The following is a 23,604-nucleotide window of genomic DNA, read 5'->3' on the forward strand; positions in this document are numbered from 1 at the left end:
TGGCTATCTGGCTGGGGAAGTGCAAAGAGGATGGTTTGACTGGAACAGAGTATATAAAATGAAGTAATATTAAATATCTAGAAAGATAGGCTAAAACCATGTTAGGAAGGGCTTTTAAATGTCAAGTTAGAGTTTGTATTTCATTCTAGGGGCAATTGGGAATCACTGATTGTTTTTGATCAGGGAAGTGACATGGTCAGGTCAGTTATTTAAGCTATAGATTTTGGCAGCCTTGTGGAAGAAGAATTGAAGGGGGAAGAGATTGGAAGCAGGGAGACAAATCAGGAAAATATGACAATTGTGCAAGGGAGAGGACCTGAGAATCTGCAATAGGTGGAGTCAGCTTGAGAGACACTAGATATATTTGTGTAGAATAAATTGTGGTAGTAAAATTCACAAGATGTAGCACTAACAATATATGGGGAGGTAGAGGGAAGGATGGAGAATGATTTTTAAGGTTGAAGTTGTGAACTTGGGTCATTTGAAGGATAGTGGTGACTTCTGTAGAAATAGAGAAGTTTGGAGGATGGTCAGATTTAGAAAAGATAATGAGTTCTATTTTGTCAAGAGTCACTTGGAGACTCTTCTCATTGTTCTCTCCATATCAGAAAAAAATGAACCTACCCCTAAAATGGTTCCTTTTGTCTTCTTAACCCTCTTCTAGAGGATTCCTCTTCCTCTCTCTGTTTCCAGACATTACAAACTGAAAATGTCTTCTCTAATTGGTTCAGTTCAGTCAGACCATCAGGACGGACCTTTCTCAGAACTTTGGGGATATATGACTGAGGGCATTTCAATCTGATCCAGATCGTTCCCATTTGATGTTTGCAGCAGAGAAGTGGAACTGTATTTGAAATTATGTTGTGCAGTAGATAAAGCACCAGTCAGATAGTTGATTCCTTTAAATATGGGAACAGAGAGAACTCTTCAGATAATTTGATGCTCTTGTCTCTGACAAGACTCTGTATATGACTCTAGCAGGATCCAGTAGTTGATGAATCAGAAAAGACATCCCTTCCATTTCCAAGATCTTGAAAGAGCAATTTCTCAAAGAGAGAAATGTGGATTTAAGAAGAAGGAGGCACTGGAGCAGGAGAAAACTTCTAGGAAGAGTTTAGGAGTAAGTTCTACCGGTCATTCCCTCATGAATAATTCTGGAGTCTCCGTGCAGGTACCTGTGTAAAGGGATCTCTTCAAAAGAGAAATGAAATTGATAAAATAAGGAAGCAGGAAAATCATGTCAGAAATTAGAGCTGTTAACTCAGAGTATTTTTTTTTAAATTGAATCCACAATGTAGAAGCTCTCTAAAGAAATGAAAAAAGAGATGAACAGATTTGGAACACAAAAACACTCAAGTGGAAAAAAATTCAACACAAGACAATCAAAAGACAAAATGTTAAAAGAATACATGAATACTATTGACTGAAGATAGGATGGGCATAGACAATTTAGGGCTCATAGGTCTCTCAGAAAAATAAATTAGACCAAAAAACCCCTTAAATAACATAATACAAGAAATAATAAAAGAAAATTGTTTGGAACATCTGAATATAGAAAACCTTTTTAAAGCATTGATCAAGAATATCCACAGACTACTGCCAGAAAAGGAAAAAAAATGTTCTTTAAGCTCCATAATATGTGGTGTTTAAATTTATCTATTTCTATAGCAAACAACAAAAGTTTGAAAATGAACAAGAAAACAACCTTCAAATATGAAGAAAAGCAAGAGGATCTGGACTAAGATGACTGTTCAATTGGGGAAGAAAAAAAGCATGAGTTCCTGTTCACAAAATGTCACAAGTAACCAAGCCCATCTGGAAGAAAATGACCTCACTATGTACTGAAAGATCTTAGCAGGAGAAGTGACTTGAGTCAAGATCTGTGTTCCAGATAGGGGTTCTAAGTACTTTGTTCTTGAAAGGACCTCCCTTGTCTCTGGGAGGGAATAGTATTTATGTCCTAGATGACTTTGACTATGGGACCTTTCAAGTATAGTGCATGAAGATTGACATAAATAGTGCTGCAAGATTGGTGTTATTGTCTGAAGCCAAGGGCAAAAGTATTCAAGCACCAGGCAAGTGATTCAGGTCAAAACTTGATTCATTATGCCCCCTTCACTGCCTATCCCTACTTGAGCTGTCCCTCTAGAAAATCATGAGGGATTTGACTAGGAATGAGAGACTTCAGCCCCTAATCACTGACTCCCGCATAGAGGCATTGACATAAATTACAACCACTGAGGTTCCCCATTCCTTCCCTAATCTTTCAACCCATTATTTCTGTCACCTGATCAGATCTCCTCCATCTCTAACCCAAAGGATTCTCAGTTCCCAAAGTCCCTGCCTTTAGTCTCACATTTCCTTCCAGGCTATTCAGTAGATTCTGTGCCTAAGCTCTTGAATGGCTTAAGGTAGAATCAGCAAAGTGGGAAGAAAGAGAATTTAATTGTCAGTATCATTCCTCAATCCACAGGCACAAAATTGATCTCATTATCTTTGTCTTCTCCCTTCTCCCACTCCCACCTCCCACAAGGAAGTGTAGGCTCTACAGATGATACCACCATCCTCCCAGTATATCAAACTGGCAACCTAGCCATTACCCTAGATCCCTCATTCTCTTTCAACCCAGATCCAAAGTTTCTACATCTTGTTGATTTGTATTATCTCTCAAATATTCCCCTTCACTTTTCTCCTCTAACAATGACTCCACACTCAACATCTCACCTCTTCACTATTGAAGTCATGGTCTCCCTACCTCAAGTCACTCTCAATTCCATTCATTCTCCACTCAGCTGCCAGGATGAGTTTCTTAAAGTTCAGGACCTTCATTTCCATCATCAGGGTGCTCAGGGATTTCACTAGGGTCCTGAGGTGTCACTTTTCATGGCTGAAACAGGACCCAGAAAATTATATCCCCTTTCCAAAGAAGCAAAGTTCCTGAAGGATCCTTTGTCTAGGAGGACCATTACTTATCCCTAGTTACCTAGGAGCTATGCTGTCCTTGTATCCAGGGCTACGTCCAGCTATTCTCCTACAGAGGATCCTTGCCTGCTCCTTACTTAGAGAATAAACTTCGAGGACCCAGAGTCCTCTTACCCCAGAATATCCCAGGGAGAGGAATGACATTTTATTTTGCTATTGGCTTCTCTTTTCAGGGAGCTGCCACAGACCTCTAAAGGACAGAGACTTGTGATTGGCTGCCCCTGGATAGTGATAACAGCATCTTCAACCGCAGCATTAAGCATCAAGTGAGAAAGGACTGGGGCTGTAGGAAGAGAAAGCAGTGGAACTGAGGAAGTTCGCTCTCAATCCCAGAAAAAGGATGGAAGAGGCTGTTCATGTATTCTGCTTCTGATTGCCTCCCATCCCAGAAACTTCTTCAAGGAAGGACTTTCTCCCTGCAGATTGCTTATCTCACCAAGACCAATGGGAGCAATGGTCAAATAGGTTCCTATCTGCACCAGAAAGATGGGAGGTGATGAGGATTGGGAGGACAGAATGAAGTTATGGAGGGTCAGAATTGAGAGAACATTGGTACACAGGCCAAAGGAGATGCAGCAACCAGGATTATGTAGCAATGGAATGACTATAATACAAGGTTGATGAGGGATGACAATGAAAGAGGGGAATATCAAACAGGGAACAAGAGTGCTGCCAGGATGAATCTAGCAAGAATGATGAGGCATAAGGACAAGACAGGAATGTAACTAAATGAAAGGGAGTTATAGGTTGATTGGATTTAGCAAAGTGAAGGGATTAAATGAGATATCATGAGATAAAAGGGTGTGATAAGGTCATAGGGTATAATAAGTATATTTGAATGACAGGGTGTAATGAGAACACAGTATGTTGACCTTCTGTGTTAGGAGATTGATATTTAAGTAGGTTGGTGAGTAGAGTATCCTAGTTTCAAACCTCTAAGGTGAATAGGGTTATAGCAACAGCCAGAGTCACATGGAATTCAGTGTCTTTGGGCAGGAGACCTAGGAAAGCAGTAGAACCCTCCTCTCCCATCACTGGGAATTACTTGATCTCTTTCCTTGTTGATTAAACTCTCCTTTTATTTAGAAAAACAGCCATAACTGGTTATAAAAGCTATTGGTTCAATTGGTCCCTAGATACTTTATCTTCCCTCAGGAGAGGCAGGGTATGAAGGAGCCAGAAAAGACAGGGCTTGGTGTTAGCCTGTTATTGGCTTCCAGTCCCCACTTTCTGGGGGCTACTTAGTAGTTCCCTGGGCAACACTGATGAAAGTAGCCTGGTGGAGGTATATCTTTGCCATGGCAGTGATCCTGAAGAGAATCCCCTCCTCCTCACAAATTTCCTGTCACTCCTCCCACCATTGTCAGATCTGAATTCTCATCCCTGGCTAATCTTAGAGATCTGCCCTCAACTCAAATGCCTTTCTTAATTTGGAGCAGCTCAGTCCCACAGACCTGAGCCCCAGTCCTGTAACTAATTCAGAATTTCCAATTAGTGACAGTCAACTTTCCCCCTCTCCCTGTCTTACCTCACCAAAACCCACAGCATAGAAAATTATAATTAAAGGGGGCAGCTAGGTGGCACAGTGGATAGAACACCTCTCTTAGAGTCAGGAGGACTTGAGTTCAAATGTGACCTCAGACACTTAATAATTATCCAGTTGTGTGACCTTGGGCAAATCACTTAACCCCTCCAAATAACCAAAAAGAAAAAAGAAAATTGTAACTAAGTACTCTGCCCACAAACCCATCCCTAGCCAAATATCCTGGAAGAAACAGAGGTCTCTGCTCAGCTGATAAGGGAATGAGAAAAAGGGAATGTGGATTGTTTACCTTGATTCCCAATCTCCTAACTCAGATCAAGTCACTCATGGAAGATAGACCCTTTGTCTTTTGTCTTTTTTTCCCTTTATGTCTTAGAACAGCTCATTTTATAGAAGAATTGAGGCAAACAGGGTTAAATGACTTGATCAGGGTCACACAGCAAGATAGTATCAGATTTGACCTCAAGAAGATGAGTCTTTGGGGCAGCTAGGTGGCACAGTGGATAAAGCACCGGCCCTGGAGTCAGGAGTACCTGGGTTCAAATCCGATCTCAGACACTTAACAATTACCTAGCTGTGTGGCCTTGGGCAAGCCACTTAACCCCATTTGCTTACAAAAACCTGAACAAAAAAAAAACCCAAAAAAGAGAATGAAGGATAAACAATAATCTCTTAGGGCAAAATCCTAGAATATGGGGTTTGGTTTGGAGTCAGAGTAGACAGTACTTAGTCTGAAACTCATAAATATATCTACCCCATCACTTTGCCATCCTCAGGTTGCGCTGCCCTTTCTGCTTTTGTCTCAAACAATGCCTTGTTTACTGGCCCTGACTTTGATTTTTTTTTCTTTCTTTTTCTTAACTATCACTTTCTCTGGTACTGATCTTGAGAGAAGTTGGAACATTTGTATTAGGTTGGAGGATGGCAGGGCATTTAATAGCTTCAATCCTTTCTATGTTGCATGTTGACAGGTATGTGATTCCCATATCTCAGTGAAACTTTTTGGTGTTAGCAGCTTGAGTTTGTGTGAATAGTATGGTTACTATGTTGATGATGGTGATGATAATGTTTGTCCTTCATTCTCAAAGAAGACCTTGACATCAGGGGAGGTGATGTCAAGATAAGCATGTGAATTGGATTTGAGTGAAGTGATGCTATGCAAAGTTACCATTCTCACTTTCTCCTCTAGAGCTATTTGAGTCCAGTGGTTGGACAAGGATCAGGATGACTGTAGTTAGCCTTAGAAGAGAGTCAGTCAGGGTTAAGTAACTTGCCCAAGGTCACTCAGATATTAAGTGTCTAGTGTCTGATCTATATTTGAACTCAGATCCTCCTGATTCCAGAGCTGGTGCACTATCCACCTGCATCACCCTGTGTATAGGAGAGGGGAGAATTGATGGAGGGAATATGTGAAGCTGTGGGTGAAGGAGAGGTCATTAGTCTTGATCTTTAAGGCTTAATTTGGAGTATGAAGTTTCAAGTTCATATTCAAACATCCTTCCCATATCCAAGACCATAGCTTTCCAAGGGGAGAAGGAAATAAAAGGGAGAAACACATAGAAGTTTGAGACAGAGGCAGAGGCAGAGAGAGAAAGAAAAGACAGTAATAGACAGAAATAGAGCTGGAGTTGAAATCTCTGATAAGTCTTCTGTGGAAGGAAGTTATGTTTGCCATCATTGCAGAGGTTCCCTCTTCATGGCTCCACCCTGATCTCCTAGGCCTCCTCTTCAAGCCCCTGCCTTGGCCCCAATATTCTGCAGAAATAAACCTTGTTCTGACCCTGCTGCACCCTCCACTCTGTGCCTGTTTTCTCAGATCTAAAAAAGGCAGATCACTCCTTTTCTGCCTTCATCTGGGAATGGAGGAAGGAAGAGGAGAGTTTCTGGCAATAATCATAGATTCCCATCTATTGAAATTCTTTGATTCTCTTGAGACCCTGTGTTCTGTTTCATACATGCTAGGGTAAACTTTACCAGGCTGAATATGGAGAGCTCTCCCCAATAGCATAAATTCTATTTCAATTCTAGGTCCCCAAAGGAGAGGAGTTAGCATGATTTCTTTGGTCAGTTAAAAGGAGGCCCCCACATTCCTCAATTTTCCCCCCAGAAACAGGATCTCCTCATTATATAGTCCATGTTTCATTTCCCAATATAAACCAGAAAACCCAGCATTACCTGCCTCTTCCCACCAAATCACAATGTAGCAAAAGAGAAATGGGACAGAGAACATGGGAATTCCATCTAGGAGCCCTTGGAGAAGAGCCCTTTCTTCACCTAGTGCAGTGGGAACAGAACTAGAGCTGGAGTCAAAGGATCTGAATTCAAATCTTGCCTCAGATTCTTACTATCACTTAATTTCCCTGGTCCTCAATTTGGTCATCAATAAAATACCATTATTTTATTAGACTAGAAGGCTTCAGAAATCTCTTCCAGGGGCGGCTAGGTGGTGCAGTGGATAGAGCACCAGCTCTGGAGTCAGGAGTACCTGAGTTCAAATGCGGCCTCAGACACTTAATAATTACCTAGCTGTGTGGCCTTGGGCAAGCCACTTAACCCCATTTGCCTTGCAAAAAAACCTAAAAAAAAAGAGAAAGAAATCTTTTCCAGCTTGTAGAGATTAAGCATCTTTCTGAAAAAGTGGGCATAAGGACCGTTTTCAGCTACACAACTCTATCATCAGAGTTTATTGGGCAATCCATAGTCCTCCCTTCGTGAAGTATCAGTGGATGAAGTTGGAGGGAGGTAAGAGAAGGTGGGAAAGTCACCAGAGTAGTTTCCATAGAAGAGGTATGGAAGGAAGTAGGAATCAGAAGCAATAAGCTAGCATGCCCGATCTCAGGATTTAAGGACCCCTAGGTCTGAAGGAAGGATCAGGTAACGACAGAGCAATTCCTCTGGGACTGCATCTTGTGGTCACCTTTTCCTATCTCCAGATCCCCTTAGATTGAGGTATCCCAAGGAAAATTTGGGGATGGAGGGATAGTTTTGTGAGTCTCCGACTATCTCTCCTAGTAGGACCCAGGCGGTAGGGGCGGCGTGAAGTTGGCGACAGTTTAATTCAGGGGGTTGGGTAACGGCTCTGCAACCTCTTCTCCCTCTGAGTCCTTGCATAAGGGGCGCCTGCAGAAGGCGGAGTGGACAGCCTAGCCGGGGCGGGGACAACCCAGGTGGTGGGAGGGCCCGGGCGGGTCGAAGCACTAGGGATAGAGGTTGGAGCTTCTAGACGCTGGCTGCTCCCGCGCCGTGTGAATGGAGCTGAGTGGTTCGCTGCCCATTGAGGTGAGGACCCGTTGCCTCTACTCCCATGCCCCCAGTCCTGTCTCTCTCTCTCTCTCTCTCTCTCTCTCTCTCTCTCTCTCTCTCTCTCTCTCTCTCTCTCGTTCCCGACCACTTTAGCCCTCTTTCAAGGGCTCCTCCTTTCTAAGATCTCAAAGCGTGATCTCCAGAGTGAGAAGCCCCTCTCCGCCTCCTGCAAATTCTTCTCTCCCGCCCCCGACGGTTGACCCGCCCCTCCTTTCTCAAGATCGACTCTGCCCTCTCCTCGCTCCTTCCCATGCCTTTTTTCCCCCTGCCCCGCCCTCCCCCCCTCCCATTGGCAATCTTACCCCCATTCTGACCACTTGGTTTCCAGTCTTGTGCCAGGCAAGGGAGTGAGTCACAAGGGAGAGGGGTAGCTTGAGTCAGTGAAATCTCGACTGGGGGTGGTCATTCATGACATGGAAATTAAAGGTGGGGTAGGGAAGAATCTAGACAAAGGGAGGAATAGGGATGGGGCAAATACAGAAAAAGTCCGAGAAAAGGGTAGAGGGAATAGGGATGAAGGAAAGTTTCATTTCAGATTGAGTGTGGGCCTAGGATGTGCCAAATGGAATGAGGGGAGATATCCCACAGATCCCTACACAGGAATGTTAGTTCGACTGACAAAGTCAACTCCATCATCATCCACCACTTTCTTTCTTTCTGGCCCAGCCCTGACATATCAGAGTTTTCTGGCCAGCCTGGCCGGGGCAGGATGTGGGGGTGGCTCTTTGGTGAAGGGACAGGAAGGAAGTCTGAGTGGAGACAATAGGTGGAAGGGGAGGAGGAACTGGAAACTGGACAGCAGTGTTTTGGGTTAGAGTTGCAGAGGCCTGTGGGAATGGTCTCTTCCATTCTTGCCTCTTACTAATTTTTACTAGGTTGATCACTGGTCCTTTTACTCCACCCTGATTATGTTGACCCTTCTCCTTCCTCTGCCTTGGTTCCAGGCTGCTGCTCTTGGACCAACTACCTTATCTTGAAGCTCTCAGTGCTCCCAGCCCCCTCCTGTGACCTTGGTCCCTTTCCTCACTTCACAGTGGCTTTCTAGGACTCTAGGTATCTGCATTCTCAGTGACTCTGTGTGGTGTAATGGAAAGAACACTCAACCGTGAGTCAAAGAAACCTGGGTTTTGGCTCTGATTCTGCCACCTATTGGATATGTGATCTTGGGCAAGTCACTTAATCTCTTTGGGCCTTCCTTTCTTTATTTGTAAAACAAGGGGTTTAGGTCAGATCTCTTAATTCCCTTCCAGCTTTGACAATCTAGAAATTCTGTGTCTCCACATGCCATATGTCTATATCCCTGTAATTTTGCCTGATTGTCATTGGGGGTGGTTTGCAGGATTTGGATTAGACCCCTTCTATCCCAAACTGAGGAGAAGGGTCTGTGAAGTTTACCTTGAGCCCTCTCCATCACCCCCACCTCCACTCTCTCTTGTGTAGGAAATGGCCTGAACCCTCATGGAGTCACCCAGGGACCTGGACATTGAGGTCTGGCTGGCAGGAGTACATCTGGAGCGGTACGCAGATACATTCCGGAGGCACGGTGTGTCTACTGCAGCTGCTGCCCAAAACCTGGGCCACAAGGAACTTGATCGAATGGGCATCTGGGCCACAGGTCATCGCAAACGGATTCTTCGCCTGTTGCAGGGGGCCACTGTGGAAGTTCCTACAGACATCCCACTGGACGCTACCATGGATCAATCCCCAAGCCCAGATTCTCAAGTGCTCCCCACCAAACCAGTACCCAAACCAAGGACTGTATTTACTTTTTTTGGCACCACCCCTGCTGAATCAGTTCCAGTTCCTCCATCAGACTCTCCTGTGGAAACCCCTCCAGCATCTCAAAGAGAGGATACCAGCCTAATAGTCCAAGATGAGGAAAACATGCTCCCCATGCAGCCAGCGAGCCAAAAGCCTTCCCTAAGCACTCCTCAATCCCCCTTTCCCCCTTCCCGTCTTTCAGATCAGCCTCCCAACTTGCACAAGATGACAATGATGCCCAATGATATCTACTTTGGGCTGGATCTTGGAAGGGGAGCCCAACCAGGACTTCAAGAGACGTGAGTGGGTTAGCAATCACCTGGGGAAGGGACTAAAAGATCTGGAATTCAGTAAGGGAAGGAGAAATAAGGGGGAGAGGGAGAAGGCAAAGTTCTTTTTCTTTCTGTTCTCCCTCTTTCTTCCCTGTGTTACAAGTTCCCTTCTGTCCTTAGGCCTACAGACTGCTCCATGGTAGATCTTCCTACTCCCATTCCCACTTCCAGACCCACGGGAGGCACAGGTCAGCAGAGGACCATAAGGAGGATGGGGAAAAGGGATCGCAGATTTATTAGAGGTGAGGGTAAGATGTAAAAGCTTCTTACCCTTTGACTTACCTCCCCATCTATATTTCACCAAACTCCAGTGCATATCATGGACCCCAGCAGCCTGTATTATGGTGTTCAGCCTGTTTCAGTCACTGGGACTCCCAAAGGAAGGAAGACACAAGGTGTCAGTCAGTCAGCTGGTGAACCCAGGTAGGTGCTTTGAGGAAGATAATAAAAGGTAAGATGTAAAGGAGACATAGAGAGTATATTGGGGAGAAATTTAGAAAGATCATAAAGGAGAATATTTAGAACAAGGAATGATGGGGAGGAATATAACAATCATGAGGCAAAGGAATAGAGTGAGTAGAGTCAACTGATTCACATCCCTCCTCTACTTTTCCTAGGCCAAGCAGCCATGAACCTGAGGGGGGAGAGGATTGTGGCTATGCCAGCCTGGAGCTGCCTGGAGACTCCACCCACTTGATGCCCATTGTGGACCCTGAAGAGCCGGGCGATGATCTTATCTCCCCCTATGCCAGCTTCACCTCACTAGCTGATCCCCCTACACCCCTGCTTAGTGGCTGGTTGGACAAGCTCTCACCTCAAGGGTGTGATTGGAAGGGGGTCATGTGGGGAACTTTGGAAAGGGAAAAAAAAAGGAAGAGTATGAGTAGGGGAAGCCATAAGAGGGGTGAGGTAGGATCTAGGAAGAGTGGCTGGAAGGTGTTGGTGTTAATAAATGACTTGGAAAGGTGCCAGTCTATCCCTTAACCCTAAGAGACCCTCCCCTTCCCCTTCATTAGAGAGTATCTTCCTGTTGCCTACCTGGGGCTCTGGAAGACTAATTCTTCCCTCCTTCCTTTCCCCCAGGAATTATGTCTTTCAGAGGCGTTTTGTCAGGTTCAATGGAAAGAAGCTGATGTATTATGGGAGTGACAAGGTGGGTTTGCATGTATGTGGAGGTTGGGAATGGAGTACAAGGAGAGTAGGAAGGTGAAGAAGGAATGTTAGGTTATTAATGGATCTGAAATTTGTGAGAGAAGGGAGAAAATGAGGGTCTCAAGGAGAAACAGAATGAGGAGAGGGACTATTCCTGGGGTGGTTAGACCAACTTGTTGACTGTGGGTCAATGCTGATCTCTTCCCCAGGATACCTTCCCTAAAGGGGTTATCCCGCTGACTGTCATAGAGATGATCCGAAGCTGTAAGGATTGCAAGTTCCAAGTCATCACTAGCCAAAGAGTGTTTGTGTTTCGAGCTGAGAGTGAAGGTGAGAGGAGGGGCAGCCTGGGGTAGGAAACCATGAGGTAGACTCATTGCCATCCAATTCCCTTCAATCCAAAAAAAAAAGCATTTATTAAGTATATATTGTGTGCAAAGTGAGAAACAACATAGCAGAGTGGAGGGCTTTGGCATGAAGAAGACCTGGGTACAACTTCTGCCTCTGACAAACTGTGTGTTCATGAGCAATGATAAACCTCTCTGTGCTTTAGGAAATTCTCTATTATTTGCAGGTGATTTGTTGACTTTCATTTGTGAAGAATATTTCCACACCAAAATTTCTATCCAAATTTTGAAATCACAGGACCAAAAAAGAAAAAAAAAGACTGTGCAAATCATTGTGCTAGGTGTTTATGATACAAAGAGAAACATGAAAAACAGCCTTCAACTTCAAATAACTTATGTTATATGATTATTATGGCATATAAACATAAATAAATACAAGATAATATGAGAAAGGAAACAGCAATAACAAGTAAGGGTACCAGGAAGTGCACTAGATAGCCTGAAGATAGGATTTTGAGAGGGGAAGGTGAGAAGAGGCAGCATTCCAGGGATGAGGACAGTCTGGACAAAGCCATAGATGGAGATAGGAGATGGTATGCCAAAAGGGGGAATAAGAACATAGGACACTACACAGAACATAAACTATGGCAATCAGAGCAATACAGAGTAAATCTGGAAAGATAATCTGTAGTCAGGAGGACCTGAGTTTAAATCCAGCCTCAGACACTTAATAATTACCTAGTTCTGGGGTAGCTAGGTGGTGCAGTGGATAGAGCATCGGCCCTGGAGTCAGGAGTACCTAAATTCAAATGCGGCCTTAGACACTTAATAATTACCTAGCTGTATGGCCTTGGGCAAGCCACTTAACCCTATTGCCTTCCAAAAACTTAAAAAAAAAAAAAAGATAATCTGAAACCAGATTATGAAAGCCTTTCAATGACAAAACAGGAGTTTGTATTTTATTCTAGAGGCAATAGGGAGTCATTGGAAATTCTTGAGCTGAGAAATGACATAATAAGAATTACACCTGAGGAATATTATTTTGGCAACCCCATGGAGAATGGATTGCAAAGGTTAAAAACAGAGAGCAGGGAGGAGACTCTTGCAATAGTCTCGACCAGAGATGATAAAGATTTGAAGTAGGGTGCTGGCAGTTTGAAGGAAGATACAAAGATATAGTGATAGTAGAATTGACAAGGCTACTGACTGTGGGCAGGGGAGTGATAAGGAAGAGGGCAAGACTGAGGTTATAAACCTGGGTGACTGAAAAGGTAGTAATATACTCAAAAGAAGCAGAAAAACTTGGGGGAGGAACAAATAGAGAAAATAAACAATAAATTCTATAATGACTGAATTTGAGGTGCCATAGAGCTCTCAGATGGAGATGTTCATATATTGCTTCAAAGTGTCTTCTTAGAGGGTAGTCACATCAACCACAAATCCAGGTCCACTGCTCTCTTGGGCATTATCTACATACTCTTCGCTCTATGATTCAACTTCTCCATTCCTCATCCTCATTTGCCTTCAGCTCAGAGGGACAACTGGTGTTCCACACTACAGTCTCGACTAAAGGAGCAACGGCTTCTAGGTAACCCCCGGCCTCCTCATCCACCACGGCCCCTCCGCACAGGGACCTTAGAACTTCGAGGACACAAAGCTAAAGTGTTCGCAGCTCTGAGCCCTGGGGAGCTAGGACTGTACAAGAGTGAGCAGGTAAAAGGGAGAGAGGTGGCATGAGGGATAGAGTAGGACCCAGGGAATACAGCCTGAATGGAGCCCTTGAGGGCACCATCCTCCAGATGAATCCCTGATACTTCTTCCCCAACTCTTCATCTCTTCAGTCCTTCTCTCTGGGCATTGGAATTTGTTTCATTGAGCTTCGGGGCTGCAGTGTCCGGGAGACCAAGAATCGAAGCTTTGACCTTCTTACACCCCATCGATGCTTCAGGTGGGGAGAGAAGGGTTACATCTAAGATGGGACTGTTGGATGAGGGTGCAGAGGCTAGAATTCAGAAAGTCTTTGACCTTATGAACAACTAAAATGAGACTAGAGAAATTAGTGAGAAGGGTCAGATTCTCAGAATTAGAGGACGCCTCCAAAGCTAGGTAGTCCAATTCCCTGTTTGAATAAGCATACTCATATATAACCAATAGGTAACCATCCAGTCTTTACTTGAAAACGTTTTAGTGAGTGAGCCTTATCACCTCCAAAGTCATTCATTCCTTTTGAATAGTTCATGTTAAAATTACTAATGGCTGCCTCCAGGGATCCACTGCAAGCAGGAGGGTCTGAGGATGGATTTGGAGGAAGGTACAAGTTGAATCCTGATGGGCTGGCTCAAATATATCCCGCCCCCTTACCAGCTTCACAGCAGAGTCAGCCTGCACTCGCCAGGACTGGGCAGCTGTTCTGCAGGAGGCCATCACTGAGACTCTGTCTGACTATGAGGTGGCTGAGAAGATCTGGTCCAACAGAGCAAACCGACACTGTGCAGACTGCGGAGCACCTCGTCCTGACTGGGCCTCAATCAACCTGGGGGTGGTTATCTGCAAACATTGTGCAGGTGGGGAATGTTGGGCTCAGAGACAGAAAGACTGAGAGGGCAAGGCAGAAGTAGTAAGGAGATGACTCTGAGGAGGGGAGGGGAGTGGGAGCTCTATCCCCAAGGCTAGTAGTATTCAAACCAGTTGCTTTCCTATAGGACAACATCGGGCTCTGGGCTCTGGGGTGTCTAAAGTGCAGAGCTTGAAACTGGATACAAGCATCTGGAGCAATGAGATTGTGCAGGTAAAAGTAACTGGTGAAAAAGTTGAAATCGGGGTGCCTAGGTGGCGTAGTGGATAAAGCACCAGCCCTGGAGTCAGGAGTACCTGGGTTCAAATTTGGTCTCAGACACCTAGCTGTGTGGCATTGGGCAAGCCACTTAACCCCGTTGCCTTGCAAAAACCTAAAAAAAAAAAGTTGAAATCAAAGGTGGTTAATGGTAGAGATTGAGTGACTCAAGGGAGGGTATCTGAAGAAAGAAAAAGGCCATAGGATATCCCAGGGAGCTGGAGATCAGAGAAAACTAGCTTCTGTTGAAACTAGTCATCATAGCCCCTTGGCTCTCCTTCTCATCTGTCAGCTTTTCCTCATCCTGGGCAATGATGGAGCCAACCGTTTCTGGATAAAGGGACTGCCCCCAGGAGGAGGGCTGCATCCAGATACTCCACCCGGCCCTCGTGGGGACTTCATCTCCAGCAAATACCGTCTTGGTCTTTTTCGGGCACCCCATCCTCAGTACCATGACCACAGTCAACTGCTTCAGGTGAGAGGGATGCATGGAGGAGGGCAGTTTGGGGTCATCCTTTAGATTCTCTGGGAGGGGATTGATGTTTGACTCCTCTCTTACCCAGGCACTATGTACAGCTGTGACAGGACCCAACCTATTGAAAACCATGATTCAGCTCTTCTCATATGAGGAACCCAGCTCTGAAGGCAGTTTCTCTAATTTCCTCCCCCTGGGTAAACTTTTTTTTTTCTGGGTAAAGTTTTTCTGGTGACTTCCTTAGGACCCTATTGTTAATCCTCTAGTTCAATACCTCTTGCTTTTCTCTAGCCTTGACATAGCCTCCTAGGTTCTTCTAGGACCTTCTCGAAATTTCCTTAATGCTGAATCCCTCCCTTATAATCACTTTTTGTTCTTCCCTACCAGAAGAAAGTATGGTTTAAATAAAGGTCAGCCTTAAATGGGATTCATCCATCTAGAGTTGAGTGGGAGGGGGGGGGCTTGAGGTAGAAGTAAATGAAACTTGCCATCCCACCAGCCCCCACCTCACATTCTATCCTCTATCCCAGACTTCATTTGGGTAGGTGGGAAACTGAAGAATCTGGGACATTCTGCCATTATGATTGGAGGTAGGTAAATTTGAGCTCATACTATCTGCACTGATCTCTTGAGCTAATCTCCTGCCCCTCATCATGTCATCCTTCAGACTCATCCCCTGGTGTGTACAATGAAGTCCTAGTGCCTGCTACACTAAGTGGCTATTTGCACTGCAGCCCAGTCAGCAACAAGCCTGGACCTCCACCCTACCGCCGGGGCCGAGATGGTGAGGAAGGGGGACCCTGGCAGAAGAATTAGGGGAAAGCAGAAGTGGTTCTGGAGATGGGATTGGGCTTGAAAAAACTTAATGCTGTTAGGAAGGGGTCTGTACTGGGAAGGCTTACAAAGAGACTTTTAGAATAGAGGATACTACCTGATATGTGGTGCCTGCCCCTCTCCAATTTTTGCAGCACCCCCCAGGCTGTGGTGTGTGTTGGGTGCAGCCTTGGAGATGTTTTCATCAGAGACCAGTCCAGAACCAGTCAGTCTGATACAACCTCAGGATGTGGTGTGTCTGGGGGTAAGCCCCCCACCAGTTGACTCAGGGGACCTTGACAGGTAGCCCTCCAAGTACTTTCATAGTCTTTTCTTCCATCCCCTCATCTTATATAGTTCCTTACTCTTCCCTATAGTTGTCCCTATTTCATTCTCCCAATTCTATGCCCCCAGGTTCCCGTTCTCTTTTGAACTCATTCTGACTGGAGAAAGGGTTCAATACTTTGGGGCTGATGGAGCTGATAGTTTGGAGACCTGGACCAGAGCAGTGGGCAAGGTAAATAAATCAGAGTTCAGAGTTCCCTTCATAATATACCATTACCTTTCACAAATACCCTTTCCTTGGGGCAGCTTGGTGGGAAAGTCACTTAACTCCAATTGTCTTTCAAAAAAAACCCTATCTTTTCCTCATCTCACAGATCCACGTGCCTTGGGTCCTCAATCCTACCAACACACACAGCCCCAATAGCATCCCTTGTATCATCCCAGATGAGCTAATTGATGTTTCTTTTCATTTTGGTCTCTCTCTCTCTCCTTTGATTTTTCTTCATCTCTCCCTGTACTTCTCTCTCTCTCTCTCTCTCTCTCTCCCATTTTTTTCTGTGCTAATTTTTTCCACTTTTCTCTTGGTTTCACCTGATGTCTTACTCTATGTCTTTCCTCTGTCTGCTTTCCCTTCACCTGCAGTGGTTCTCCCCACTAAGCTGTCACCAGCTTCTGGGCCCTGGCCTGCTGAAGCTAGGCCGTTTACGGTTGCGGTCCCCCTCTCAGACTGCACTGACCCCAGGCCTCTGGCTGTCTGCCTTTGGCCTTCTTCGAGGTGACCACCTGTTCCTGTGCCCAGCACCAGGTCCAGGCACCCAGGCCCCTGAGGATACTGTGCACCTTCGAAGACTTCAGGAGATCAGTGAGCTAGGGGTGGATGGATGGTGTGGATAGGAAGGGAGGAGGGTCCCATAGAGGTCAAAAGGGGCTCTCCTCACTCTTCTCTCTTTCCCTTCTAGGTGTGGTATCTTCAAGTGACAGCCCTGAGAAGAAAGACCATCTAGTCCTGGTGGAAACAGGAAGGTAAGGGCCCTTGAAGGAGCTAATCCTTCCCACACCATCCTAACAATGGCCAGCATTCTGGCCATATCTTGTGGCCTTGTTTCTGATGGCTCTTTCTGTGTGCTCAGCCTCCTCTTCAGCTTTGGAGATGGGTCAGATTGAGTTATTCCTGCCCCCTGCTGGTAACTCTAGGTTAAAATTGAGCTGTCCAAAAATGGATAGGTCTGTCATAGGAATGAATGACTTCCTCATTACTGGAGTTCTTTAAGTAGATACATGAAGTTATCATTTGTCAGGGATATCATTGCTCACTATAGATGGGCCTTGATGGTCCTTACTACCTTCAATTTTTTTTGGCAACTTGACTCAGTAGCTTCACACCATTGTAGTCATTCTGTATCCATTTTTCATCTGTCCCTGACCTAAGTCTCCTTGGGTCTCAGGACCCTTTATTTACAGGGGGAGGGACGTATAGACTTTGCTGGCTGGAGCACTGCCATTGGAGGAGCAGCTGGTGGAGGGGGCACAGCACTGCAAGGGCAACAGATGAGTCGAGGAGACATTCCCATCATTGTGGATGCCTGCATTAGCTTTGTCACTCAGCATGGTGAGGAGAGAGGGAAACAGGAGAAAACTCAGGGAGCAGGTCTCTAGAACTGATGGGGAAGCTTTTCTGGCATCTAGGCTCTGTTAACTTCATCCATTGCCATGAATAAGATAGCACTATCTAAGGGGCATGGAGGATTAAGGGTGGGTAATGGTAAATATGGGGAGGATAGAAAACTACTGAGGAATGAAGACTAGCAACTTTTAAACATGAGGAAAAATAATGAAAGATGGCAAGGTGCAATGGCAACTATAATGGGTGGTGTCTCTAGGTCTTCGTTTGGAGGGTGTATATAGAAAGGGGGGTGCTCGAGCACGAAGTCTCCGGCTCTTGGCTGAGTTCCGGCAGGATGCCCGGTCAGTGAAGCTCCGACCAGGGGAGCACTTTGTGGAAGATGTAACAGACACACTCAAACGCTTTTTCCGGGAACTGGATGACCCTGTGACTTCTGCACGCTTATTACCTCGATGGAGGGAGGCTGCAGGTAACTTTCTAGGAACTTGCCACAAGCTATTTCAACCCTTCTGAGATCCTTCCTTTTCTCACTAATCCCTTAAATTCTCCACCTGGAGGTAAGGATGGAGAGGTCATCCATGTATATGACTAAGTGATGAAGCCCAATCATCCTTAGCTATTTCTAAACCCTGGTCTAGAAGAGTTTATTCTCTGGAGTGTCCCTAACCTTATTTCTACCCATATCTTAGTCTCCGAACCTTTGCCATCCCTTATTTCTGATTTCAGAGTTACCCCAGAAGTCTCAGCGGCTTGAGCGTTACAAAGAAGTGATTGGATGCCTGCCCAAGGTCAACCACAGGACACTGTCCACACTCATTGGTCACCTCTTCCGGTCAGTCTAGCTTAGTGTTCCTTCATCTCCCAAAATGACTTTGCAATGTTTTTAACTCATTGCCCAGAATGATATCTTTAAGGACTCTTGTCATTGACTTCAGTCAACCATTGGATCATGTTAGTAGCCACATTGACTTTCCTGCCTCTCTCTCAGGGTGCAGAAATGTGCAACTCTGAACCAGATGTGTACTCGGAACCTGGCCCTGTTGTTTGCTCCAAGCGTATTCCAGACAGATGGTAGAGGAGAGCATGAAGTTCGAGTGCTTCAGGAACTCATCGACAACTACGTATTTGTCTTTGATGTAAGGCCTTTCTCAACTCCAGTGATTCTCTAATCCACTAACATTGCACATCCTCAGCCTCAATTCCTTTCAGTCCTTCTCCCCTTCATCAGCCCCCAACATCAACAGCCTAAGTTCCCCTACATCAGTGGCCATCTCTTTTCCCCCTTTCCTGAGACCAGTAACCTTTCCTTCCAAGACCTCATCTCTGTGACCATGCCATCATAACTCTGAGTCACTCTGTTCTTGTTACTTTTTCTGTTTATATGTTTTTACGTCATAGATATTTCCAGATACTTCTTTTCCCCCATCCCACCCCAATGACCTTTTATTATGAACAAAAAAGAAAGCAGTTATAAAAAAACAAATTGCACAGTGACTACTTCTGACAGTGTTTACATTTTCAACTGGTAATTCACCATTCCTTAAAGAAAAGGAAAGTTGTGCATTTCATCTTTTCTGATAGTTTCCCCATTTCTGCCACTCTCACCCCCACTGACCCTCAACTACTGATCTCTGATCCTCCTTATCCTATTTAATAAGCACATTCTGATTTTCTCCAAGGCTTCTAAGTGGAAAAGTAGGCAGCTAGGTGGTAGAATGCGTAGAACCCTGACCTGGAATCAGGAAGACTAAGTTCAACTCTAGCCACAGATACAATCTCTGAGACTCTGGGCAAGCCACTTAACCTCTGACTCAGTTTCCTCAGCTGTACAATTTGAATAATAAGAGCATCTAGACCCCAGAGTTGTTTCGAGGAACAAATGAGATAATATTATAAAGCACTTTGTAAACTTGAAGGGCTATATAAATGCCAGCTGTTATTATTATTCTACCACCAGCAACTTTATTAGTTTTCTTTATGCTCCCATAGTTTCCCAGTTCTTCCAGTGCCTCTTATTCTCCCATAGATTGACTCAGACCAAGTGGCTCAGATTGACCTGGAAGTCAGTCTCATTACTACCTGGAAGGATGTGCAGGTAAGTAAAGCCTTCTCACTTAGAGCATTGGGGAACATCAAGAGAAGATGCTGACTCTCTGGTTAAATTAGGCAACTCCTCCAAAATTCTCCTTTGATTCCTTCCCTAATTTCCTAGAACTTCTTTGATTCATCCTTCACCCCAATCACTATCCCACTCCCCCACCCTCCAATTTATAAAGGCTTCAAGAGATTCCAAATGATATACTCAATTGATTCCCCATCTTGATCCTAAGATAAGGGCCAGGAGGAAAATAAAGCAATGTGACTTAATGTGATCTGAAAGAGCAAGAGGGGGTCTCTGAGTCTGACCATTTACCCACATCTGCTTCTCTACTCTTCCATTGACTGCTTCCTTCCTGACACCCTCCACCCCAACCCAAAGCTGTCACAAGCTGGAGATATCATCATGGAAGTTTACTTGGAACAGCAGCTACCAGACAACTGTGTCACTCTGAAGGTCGGTCTTGTGAGAACTGGAAAGGTAATCAGAGGATAGAGGAAAGGTGAAAGGAGACAGAGAGCTGAAACTCTGGCCCCTGCTATTTTTCTCTGGCCTCAGGTTTCCCCAACACTGACTGCTGAAGAGCTGACAAATCAGGTACTAGAGATGAGGGGAGCAGCAGCTGGCACAGACCTGTGGTTGACATTTGAGATTCGAGAGCATGGCGAGCTTGGTGAGTCTGGCTCTGATGAGGACTGGCCATAGATGAGAGGGGGTTGCAGGTTCTGGGTTGGAAGTGAGCTCCTCTCTGTGTCACCTTCTAGAGCGGCCCCTGCATCCAAAGGAAAGGGTTCTTGAACAAGCTCTGCAGTGGTGCCAGCTCCCTGAACCAGGCTCTGCATCCTTGTTGCTGCGCAAGGTTTCCCTAACCCAGGCCAGCTGCCTTTTCACAGGTAAGATCCACCCCATCAATCCCTGGTCCCCACGATACTACTTATGGCCTCTCCCTAAGCAGGCATCAAATTGGGCCTATCCACAGAGCACTGAACCATTTATCCTTGGATTATCCCACTTTCCCCAGTTTCCTTGGTCCATCACTTGCCCATCTATGCTCAGGTGTACGACGAGAGAGCCCCCGAGTAGGTCTCCTTCGGTGCCGTGAAGAACCCCCCAAGTTACTAGGAAGTCGTTTTCAGGAAAGGTTTTTCCTACTTCGGGGACGCTGCCTATTGCTGCTCAAGGAGAAAAGAGTGAGTGCACCTGGGATATGTCATCTTCAGCTTCTCAAAGCCCTACCCTAAGAGATGATCTTCCCAGATGCCTCTGAGATCATCTTCCATATGTCTTCCCCTACCCTCTACCATCCCAGAGGCCCTAGAACTATAAGCTTGGAATTGGTAAGGCCACCTTGGACAGAGAGAAGGTGAAGCTGTTTATTGATAATCTTGTTGTTCTCATGACCTTGTTGACCCTAATTTCTTATTGGTTGAGTGACTGACATTCCTGACCTTGTCTCTAGAGTTCTAAGCCAGAACGAGAATGGTCTTTGGACAGTGCAAAAGTTTACCTAGGAATACGCAGAAAACTAAAGCCACCAACACCGTGAGTCACCTGAAATTCTTGTCTTTACTCCCATTCAAATGTTTTCCTACCTCTATTCATCCCTCTTCTTTCTCTTCAACATTGCTCTCACTTGGTTCCTAGATGGGGGTTTACACTGATTCTGGAGAAGTTGCAGCTGTGAGTATTATCATCTATTCTAAAGCTTCCTTCCGATTTTTTTATCTCTTGCTCTACCCATCTCCCTCCTTTTCCTTCCATTATCTCTTTTCCTTTTTGACTTTCTCTTACTTCATTTCTTCCTTCACTGTAGACTCATAGAACGTTAAAAATATCTGGTTCCTGCTGCCTTCCCCAGTTCTATGTTTGTGTTCAGTCACTTTCACTCTCTTTCTCTCTCTGACTACTCCTTAGCTACCTGTCCTGCACAGATGAGGAGGAGATGTGGGATTGGACAACCAGCATCCTGAAAGCCCAGGTAAATAAGAAGATTGAGGAGGGGAGGAGAGCTTGTGTGCCCAATACTACTCCACACACTCTTTAGGAGCTGGCTTATACCCATTAATATCTCCCTTGTCTTTGCCCAGCATGATGACCAGCAGCCTGTGGTCCTGCGTCGACATTCCTCTTCTGACCTAGCCCGACAGAAATTTGGCACAATGCCCCTGTTGCCTATTCGAGGTGATGACAGTGGTGCCACCCTACTCTCTGCCAACCAGACACTGGTATGAACCCTCCCAAATCCTCCCTAACCTAGGCACTATTCCTTGTCCAGCCCCTCTACCCAAGACACAACTTCATTCCCCCTGCCTTTGTTCCTTCAAGGAAGCTTCACAAGGTCAGGGTTGGGGTGATCCTATTCACAGGGGAACAGGGCAAGGGCAGCATTTCCCCCCCCCCCAACAAAGTCCATCATCCCCATGCCCACTCCCTGCTCAGTGTCTCAATGCTCCTATTGCCCTTGCTCTGCTGTCTGTCTGTTGTTGCTCATTATGTCTTTCCCACTCCTGCTGCCATGACCAGCGCCGCCTGCACAACCGGAGAACACTATCCATGTTTTTTGTGAGTATTGTGTCCCTTTGCCCCAATGTCATGTGCCTTTTTGTGTTCCTCTGTGCCCATCTCTGATCAGGGGATTGCTGTATGCTCCTGATGTGCTGTACATTGATCTGTGAAGCTGGGAGCATGATTCTGTGTGAGGAGGAGGAGCAGGAGTTTCAGGGGCATTAGACAATGGGAACAGAGGGGAGGGACCCTTAGGAGGATATGAGATATCCCTGGAACCCTAATATTCCACTCACTCCCCAATTCAGCCTCTGAAGCTGTCTCAGGATTCTGTGGAAGAACAAGAAGAGACTGAAGAACCTTTGTATGAAGAGGTAGGGGCCTTCCCTGAACTGACTAAGGACTCTCTACTTCCACTGGATCGGACATCTGAATCAGAGGTCCCTAGGGATCCCCCCATTAGCCAGACTGCAATTCCAGAGCAAAGCCAGAGTCTACAGAGTGACCGTCCCCCTCTTTCTAAGTTAAGCTCCCTTGGACAAGAGAGGGGACCCCCGGAACCACCTCCGGGTCCCCCTCGGAAAACCAGTTTTCAACATCATTTGTCTCTGGAGGATAAATTAGTACAGGAGCTAAACTCGCTGATTCTGCGAAAGGGCGAGGCCTCTGCTCCCAGTCTCCCCACCTCTCAACCTCCTAGCCCCCCATCACGGACCCCTAACCCTATAAGCCACCCTGTGCAAACTCCTGGACGTTCTCCCAAATCTTGTAATTCTCATTCCCCATCTGGCCAGACCCTTACATGACCCTGAAGCCAAGCAACCAGTTCTAGGATGGGGAGGGAGATGATCATGGGACAAAAGACAGTAAACATTGTGTCTACTGTCTGAGGGCCTGAGTTTAAGATTGGAGATTCAAAGATTAAAAAGGGGTCATAAAGCCTACAAGAAGAACCTATGGGAACTCCCTCAGCCACAGCCAGGAGAACCCCTCCCAGTCCCTGACAATCCCGTGTGCTGTGGTATAATGGGACGGATGAGTCAGGAGACCTGGGCTCCAGTCAGGATTCTGGCACTAACTTGTTCGCTGACTTTGGGCAAGTTCCTTTTCCTCTTTGGACCTCAGTTTCCTCATCTGTAAAATAAGGGAGTTGAAGGGATTTCTAAGGTCCTTTCCAGGACTGACATTCTAACTTTCCAAGACCCCGGGTTGTGGGGAGGTTTTGGATGCGGTTAACCAGGCAGGGTGGGAATCCATTGAATAAACTTTGAAAACAAGCGGCTACTGGTTTACTTTTGCTTCCCTCTTGGAAAATGGGGTTGAGGAGGTGAGAAAGACCCCGTCCAGGACCTTAAGCTTAGGTTATAATGCGAGTGGGGAGAGGGTCGGCTTTGAGGGAGGATCCGTCTTGAAAGAAAGGGAGAAAACTGGGAGGAGCTGGGGACAGCGCCTGGAGGAGAGTTCTGGGGGTGCCGGCGAGACACCCCTCCTCTACCCCCTCGGCGCTCCTTACTGGCGGGTGCCGAGGCCTCGGGTCCCTCCCGTGTCTCC

The 23,604-nt window shown here is 45.8% G+C and overlaps 1 protein-coding gene and 1 long non-coding RNA gene across 8 annotated transcripts in view; both read left to right on the forward strand.

Moving 5' to 3' along the window:
- LOC141506201 (uncharacterized) overlaps positions 1-5,450 on the forward strand; it is a 54,243-nt gene extending 48,793 nt beyond the window's left edge. Inside the window, exon 5 of the long non-coding RNA XR_012473798.1 lies at positions 3,156-5,450. This is a non-coding gene — a long non-coding RNA (uncharacterized LOC141506201). The remainder of the gene's footprint in view (positions 1-3,155) is intronic.
- A 2,274-nt stretch (positions 5,451-7,724) lies between these two features.
- On the forward strand, positions 7,725-23,358 carry ARAP3 (ArfGAP with RhoGAP domain, ankyrin repeat and PH domain 3). Of its 7 annotated transcripts, none has more exons than XM_074212737.1 (34): positions 7,725-7,804; positions 8,773-8,995; positions 9,269-9,888; positions 10,042-10,109; positions 10,233-10,344; positions 10,539-10,742; positions 11,005-11,074; positions 11,283-11,403; positions 12,949-13,133; positions 13,262-13,368; positions 13,785-13,984; positions 14,123-14,208; positions 14,546-14,728; positions 14,817-14,925; positions 15,396-15,512; positions 15,697-15,844; positions 15,956-16,058; positions 16,469-16,688; positions 16,786-16,849; positions 17,272-17,435; positions 17,707-17,919; positions 18,177-18,282; positions 18,439-18,586; positions 19,477-19,545; positions 19,930-20,004; positions 20,107-20,221; positions 20,313-20,441; positions 20,605-20,738; positions 21,008-21,090; positions 21,193-21,228; positions 21,463-21,526; positions 21,636-21,773; positions 22,072-22,110; positions 22,362-23,358. In XM_074212737.1, exons 3-34 carry the CDS (start codon positions 9,287-9,289, stop codon positions 22,857-22,859), a joined length of 4,710 nt encoding a protein of 1,569 aa, XP_074068838.1. In that variant the 5' UTR covers positions 7,725-7,804; positions 8,773-8,995; positions 9,269-9,286; the 3' UTR covers positions 22,860-23,358. The 7 variants fall into 7 exon arrangements, with proteins under 7 accessions (XP_074068838.1, XP_074068839.1, XP_074068840.1 ...); XM_074212738.1 differs by having other exon boundaries at positions 8,773-8,933; XM_074212739.1 differs by having other exon boundaries at positions 8,773-8,881.
- Positions 23,359-23,604: the final 246 nt, after the last annotated feature.

Source organism: Macrotis lagotis, chromosome 1, assembly GCF_037893015.1.
Source record: "Macrotis lagotis isolate mMagLag1 chromosome 1, bilby.v1.9.chrom.fasta, whole genome shotgun sequence".
Lineage (NCBI taxonomy): Eukaryota > Metazoa > Chordata > Mammalia > Peramelemorphia > Peramelidae > Macrotis > Macrotis lagotis.